General features: G+C 41.8%; 2 protein-coding genes across 2 annotated transcripts; both read left to right on the top strand.

The window, feature by feature from the left end:
* The first annotated feature begins 2,353 nt into the window (after positions 1-2,353).
* On the top strand, positions 2,354-3,304 carry LOC143579142 (uncharacterized). The gene is made up of 3 exons (XM_077062531.1): positions 2,354-2,650; positions 2,738-2,808; positions 2,959-3,304. Exons 1-3 carry the CDS (start codon positions 2,354-2,356, stop codon positions 3,302-3,304), a joined length of 714 nt encoding a protein of 237 aa, XP_076918646.1.
* Positions 3,305-5,571: 2,267 nt separating this feature from the next.
* LOC143579141 (uncharacterized) lies at positions 5,572-6,036 on the top strand. The gene has a single exon (XM_077062530.1). It carries the CDS (start codon positions 5,572-5,574, stop codon positions 6,034-6,036), a length of 465 nt encoding a protein of 154 aa, XP_076918645.1.
* Positions 6,037-7,093: the final 1,057 nt, after the last annotated feature.

The raw sequence follows: 7,093 nt of genomic DNA, 5'->3' as shown, positions 1-7,093 counted from the left end.
CACTGAAGTTTAGGGGATTCTAGCCTAGGTAGTTTTCTCATCATCATATTATTTAATAAACAAACATTTGCTTTCATTTAAATTACTTGTTTTCTTAATTAGTTTTTAATTATAGTATTAAATTAGTATTTTAAATAAAAACCCCCCAAACAAATATAAATTAATAAGTCATGTTTGTAGTCGAGTCTAATTAGCTTACAAACGTAATTTAGGGAGTCTCGTGGGTTCGATATCCAGACTTACTTAGCATTACTAGAGTCGATCGGTTCACTTGCCGGTTAGTAGTTTAGTCGAGTTTTAGAGTGTCTAGAGTATTACTTATTGTTTATTTTTAGTTAATTTAGTTAATAATTATTAAACTAATTCAAGCACATCAAGTTTTTGGCGTCGTTGCTGGGGACTCTTGGCGATTGCGTTATTAGCTTTGATTGGACCTACTTGCTACATACGTGCTATTTGTTTCGTTTTGTTGAGTTGTAGAAGTCTAATTAAGTCTAGTTTGTTTTTAATTATTAGTTTGTTTCTATTATTTTCATTTTATTAGAAACTACTTACTCGGTCTTTTGCGTTTTGTAGGTATATGCCACATCTTCGTTCGCAAGGACCGCCGTTGAATTGTTTTGGACCTACTCCGTTGAAGTCCGAGGCAGGTTCGTCAGAAAAGCAACCGATCACTATAGATACTTCACCAAAATCATCACCCGCAAATTCACCACCACCGAGTCCCATACCCATCCCAATGGCCAAGAATAACCGCACCGTGTACCAGCAAGCTTTTGAGGGGTTCCATGGAGATCACTCACCCATTGTCGCTCCCGAGATTGATAACCCTAACTCATGGCAGATTCCATCCTACGTTATGACCAACATCACCCAACACCACCAGTTTCATGGCCGTGAAAATGAAGATGTACCGACACACATCAACCGTCTGACTCGTGTGTTCAAAACGTTCAATCTGCAAGGTGCTAATGCGGATGCGATCTTCCTTCACTTTCGGTCACACTTTCGGGTCGTGCTGCCACTTGGCTCGACTCGCAACCCGCTGGAGCATTCCCTATTTGGGAGGCGCTTCGCAATGCATTCATTAAGAAGTACTTTCCACCTGCTAAGGCCTCTCGCCTTCGTGATCAATCCACTCCTTTCACATGGAGCCGGATGAGCCATACTACCAAGCTTGGGAGCGCTTTCAGAATCTACTTTCCCGTTGTTCACAACATGGGCTCACACCTTGGGCCCTTGTTGAGAAGTTTTACAATGGGCTTACTTATGAAGCTCAAGCGAGGTGTGACACAGCTGCTGGGGGTAATTTTATGGACAAGAAGAATGTGACCGAGTGTAACGAGATGTTTGAAAGTTTCGCGCAATCTGAGTACGCGAAGAAGCCACGAGTCGGGAATTCCAATCCCGTCACCAGTACATCCTCATCTGCTCGAGGTGTACACCATGTTAATCTAGATACTGGTATGGCTGCTGCTTTGGAGAATCTCTCCCAAGAGATAAAAGAGTTAAAGACTAAGGTAGATAAGTGTGAGATGTGTAGGATTGGTAATGGTACCTTGGAGTGTCCGTTGATGAACAATCAAGAAGTTGATTTTGTGGCTGGTCAGAACAGGTTCTTTAATGCTTACAACAACAACAATCAGAACTGGAACAATTACAAGAATCAGAACCTGAATCAGAACAAAGGACAAGGTAACTCAAATTGGCGCCCGACTGATGAACCACCTGGTTTCCAAGCTCCCTATAACCGAAATCAAGGTCAGTATAACAATGGAAGTTCTAATGAGCAAAGTTCGGGTAATGGGAAAGATTCGAGTGGTGGTATGGGAAGATTGGAAGAAATGATGCAGCAAATCCTTAATAGAGATCAAGTCACTCAAAACACTCTAGCCGATCATGATCTGCTTTTGAAGAATCAACAATCAGCTATGCTCGACATGTAATGGACCATTGGTGATATTGCCTGACAATTGAATGAGAGACCCCCGGGACAGTTTTCAGGTTCTACTCAACAGAATCCGGCCGCTCAAATAAAGGCAATTAGTACTCGTAGAGGCAGGGTTTTGGGTCCCGAGGTGCGAAGGAATGAGGTTGAAGTGGAAGATTAGGAGGTGATGGATGAAGAGATCGAGATGGAAGTACCGGAAAAAGTGCAAAAAACACCGCACCAGTTACACCGCCAGTAGTAAAGAAGCCGGTTGAAGTCCGGCCATCACCTTTGATTGATCACTCTTGTATCCCGTATCCCGCTTCCGTGAAACACTAGAAATACACGCGGGAGTATAGTCATTTTCTTGATATGTTCCGACAGTTGAAGATTAATCTCCAATTCATTGAAGCCCTCCAACACATGCCGAAGTACGCAAAGTTCTTGAAAGACCTGTTGAAGAGGAAGGATAGGTTGGGGGAGGTGTCATCGATTCCCCTTATGGGAGATTGTTCGGCGGTAGTATTGAACCGCGTGCCCGAGAAGTTGTCGGATCCGGGTGTGTTTACGATTCCGTGTTTGTTTGGTAGATATGCAATGAGCAACGCATTGGTGGATTTGGGTGTGAGTATAAATTTGATGCCGTATTCTTTGTACGAGAAGTTGGAGTTAGGCGAGCTCACACCGACTCGCATGTCTTTATCGTTGGTCGATCATTCAGTAAGTATCCACGAGGTATTATCGAGAATTTGTTGGTAAAGGTGGATAATTTTGTGTTCCCGGTTGATTTTGTGGTGCTCGATATAGGAGGCTGAAGAGAAAGTCCCCATTATTCTTGGTCGTCCGTTACTACGAACCGCAAAGGCACTTATCGATGTGTATGATGGGAAGATCACACTTTGGGTTGGTGATGAGAATGTTACATATGATGTCGCGAGGTCGATGAAGCATCCGAGTGATCAAGATGATTTCAATGGTCCATGCCACTCGGTTTATTTTATTAACTTGTTTATTGTAGGTATTGATAGCTGCTTCTATTATATTTGTGGTGCGGATCTCGTGGGAAGTAATGGGTTGGTTGATTGTGATGATTTGGGTGAGGATGAGTCATGTGAGAATGATTCGGTTTGTGATGAGTTGGTTGAGGTTTCGGATTTGCCCGAGATGATAGAGGTTAATGAGGTTAGTTGTGAAAATGAGGCGGGTTCTGTGGAGAAACCCGCTCTGTTGGAATTGAAAGTTCTCCCGTCACACTTGGAGTATGCGTATCTTGATGAGGGCTCGAACTTGCCGGTTTTTGTGTCATCCAAGCTGACGGAAGAACAAAAAACGAAGCTGGTTGACGTGTTGAAACTACATAAGGGGAGGTATTAGCCCCGCTTATTCCACGCACTGGATTCTAATGAAAGATGAGTACAAACCGGTGGTGCAACCACAAAGGCGTCTCATTCCGAATATGCAAGAGGTGGTGAAGAAGGAAGTATTGAAGTTGATGGATGCCTGGACGATCTACTGATTTCCGATTCTCCATGGGTGAGCCCAACGCAAGTTGTTCTGAAGAAGGTAGGCATGACTGTTGTGATGAATGAGAAGAATGAGCTTATCCCTTCGCGTATGGTTACCGGTTGGCGAGTGTGTATTGATTATCGGCGATTGAATGATGCCACTCGAAAGGACCACTTCCCGTTGCCATTTATTGATCAGATGTTGGAGCATTTGGCTGGTCAACAGTTTTATTGTTTTCTTGACGGTTTTTCGGGTGATTTTCAAATCCCCATTGCACCAAAAGACTAAGAGAAGACGACTTTTACATGTCCGTATGGCACGTTTGCGTACCGTTGCATGCCGTTTGGACTATGTAATGCTACGGCTACCTTTCAGCGTTGTCTGGTGGCCATCTTTCAGGATATGATAGAAACGTCCATGGAGGGGTTTATGGACGATTTTTCGGTTTACGGTAATTCTTTTGATCATTGTTTGGCTAATCTTGAGAAGACGTTGAAGAGATGTATTGAAACGAAGTTGATGCTAAATTGGGAAAATTACCATTTTATGGTGATGGAAGGGATCGTGTTGGGTCATAAGATCTCGAGAGATGGTAGTGAGGTGGATCAGCCAAAGATTGATACTATAAGTAGACTTCCTCCACCGACGAACGTGAAAGCGATTAGGAGTTTCTTGGGCCATGCGGGATTTTATCGGCGATTTATCAAAGACTTTTCAAAAATTACTCGGCCGATGACTCGACTCCTCGAGAAAGATGTTCCGTTTGTATTTGACGATGAGTGTGTGAAGGTGTTCACGTTTTTGAAAGAAAAGCTCATAAGTGCTCCCATTCTTTGTTCTCCCGATTGGAGCTTGCCGTTTGAGCTCATGTGTGATGCTAGTGATTATGCGGTTGGAGCAGTTTTGGGGCATAGGCGAGATAAACATTTTCACCCCATCTATTATGCTAGCAAGACGTTGAATGATGCCTAAGAGAACTACACCACCACCGAGAAGGAGCTTTTAGCCGTTGTTTTCACATTTGACAAGTTCCGATTGTATCTCGTGCTTTCGAAGACCACCGTTTTTACCGATCATGCAGCCTTGTGTTTTCTCTTTCACAAGAAAGACGCGAAGCCTCATATTATACGGTGGATTCTTCTACTTTCCGAGTTTGACATCGAGATTAAAGATAAGAGGGATGCGGAGAACGTAGCGGCCGATCATCTATCCCGCTTAGAAGACCCGAGGAGAGAAGAGTTGCGTGAGGAGGAGATTGGAGATACGTTCCCTCACGAGTCAATCGATTTTGTTGTGGCTGAGAAGCAAGGTATGCCATGGTTCACTGATTTTGCTAATTATTTGGCTAATGGTTTTGTTTTGGAGGGTATGACTACGCCACAAAAGAGGAAGTTCTTCCGGGATGTGAATAGGTATATGTGGGATGACCCGTTTTTGTTCAAGATTGGTGGTGATCGGATTCTGAGGAGATGTGTGATGAAAGAAGAAGGTTGGGATATTCTCAAGCATGTTCATGAACTGGAGGTCATCATGGTGCGGATGCTACCGCGCAGAAGGTGTTTGATAGTGGGTTCTATTGGCCGACAGTTGTTAAAGATGCTGAGGAGTTTGTGAAGCTTTGTGATGCATGCCAAAGAACAGGTAATATTTCATCCAAGAATGAGATGCCTCAAAATCCCATACAAATTCTTGAAATCTTTGATGTTTGGGGCATCTATTTCATGGGACTGTTTCCCACGTCAAATGGTAATAAGTATATTTTGGTGGCTATTGATTATATGTCAAAGTGGGTGGAAGCCCATGCGTTGGCCACGAATGATGGACGAGTTGTTGTGAGGTTTCTTAAGAAGTTATTTACTAATTTCGGTACTCCGTGAGCTATTATTAGTGATTGGGGCACCCATTTTTGTAATATCGTCATGGAGAAAGCATTGGCTCGTTATGGGGTTACTCATCGAAGCTCTACTGCCTATCACCCTCAAACGAATGGTCAAGTCGGGAATGCAAATCGAGGGGTGAAGAGGATTTTGGAGAAGACGGTTGGGGCTAGTCGAAAGGATTGGTCGGAGAAGTTAGACGATGCTTTGTGGGCATTCCGAACCGCATACAAGACTCCATTGGGTACTACACCGTTTATGGTTGTTTATGGTAAGTCTTGTCATTTGCTGGTTGAGTTAGAGCATCGTGCTTATTGGGCATTGAAGACGATTAATGTTGATCTTACCGAGGCCGCGAGAAAAAGGTACTTTCAGATTCATGAGTTGGAAGAGCTTCGGGATGCGGCATATTCCCGATCGTTGAACATCAAAGAAAAGACAAAATCTCTACACGATCGACGGTTGAAAGGCGGAAAGGAGTTCAAGAAAGGCGATAAGGTATTATTATTTAACTCTCGTTTGAAGTTGTTTGCAGGAAAGTTGAGATCAAAGTGGACGGGACCGTACTTGGTGAAGGAAGTTTTCCCGTACGGAGTGGTAGATTTGGAGAATCCGGATAATGGAACATCTTGGAAGGTGAACGGTCATTGCTTAAAGCATTATCTAGGAGGACCGGAGGAATCAATCGAGATGGAGGAAACTCCTCTCGATCCGTCGCACTAATTTGTCACAAGTGGTTCTTGAGTGAATACTCAAGTGTAGAGTTGTACATTCTTTCCTATTTTTTATTTCTATTTTATTTTTATTTTTCCTTGAGTCACTAACATAGTTTTTTGTAGTTTTTCTTTATTTTTATGTTTTTATAAGTTTTAAAGGAAAATAGTGTGAAGATCCCCTTGAAGTATAATGCAACATTCAAGTGTGGGGATAGAGCAGCAGGAGCCGTATACTTTTCTGATTATTTATTTGCTGTTTATTGGGTTGGTTGGTCTGGTTCCATACTTTGAATGATTAATATCTATCGAGGTTGATAAGATAAATTTTTAGATATTGTTGGTATTGTTGTCATTTCCGTTCGTGTACGAGAGAAAGGAGATATTGATTGTTGAGCACGTTCGGAGTTGGAGGGCATTTATGGAAGAAGACTTTAGCGTCATATTTCATGCGCATATTATCAGCTAAGTCTTTTCCTTTTTACTTTGATTTTATAGTTTTTAGTTTTTAATTTTGTAGCTTTGTTTTATTCTTATTTATTTTTGTATTTTTAGGTTTTGTTTTAAATTTTTGTGTCGTGTTTCCGTCCCTGGATTGAGGACAATGCAAATTTTAAGTGTGGGGATGGGAATACATATGTTTTTCGTTTTAGTCGTTTAAGTTTTTATTTAAAAAAATGTTTTGAAAAATGTCCCTTGATTTTGTTTCTTTTTGCGTATAAATGGGAGATGAGGATATTTATCGGGAATTGGTTTTTCAAACTACTAATAATAATATATGATTAAAGAACACACACTTAACTTGGGATGTGTCGGTAGGCTCAGCCTTGAGAATGAAAGGGCAGTTTGATAGTTGGTTTTTAACGATAAATATGATTTTTAGGGGGAAAAATGTTAAGTCTGTATAAAATACGAGATGAAAGGTTGGCCATACTCAAGCCTCATTTTTAGTTTGATTGAAGAAAATTATGAATTTTAAAGAAGTCTGAATACGCTATCATACGATGCTTGGGTAGGTTTAAACGTTAAAGTATACCGTGTAGCCGGTGATCTTAAAGACTTGCACT

This window comes from Bidens hawaiensis, unplaced genomic scaffold, assembly GCF_021521415.1.
Source record: "Bidens hawaiensis isolate Kalapana, Puna unplaced genomic scaffold, B.hawaiensis_p1.1 tig00029615_1, whole genome shotgun sequence".
NCBI lineage: Eukaryota > Viridiplantae > Streptophyta > Magnoliopsida > Asterales > Asteraceae > Bidens > Bidens hawaiensis.
This window is presented reverse-complemented; position numbering and strand designations above follow the sequence as displayed.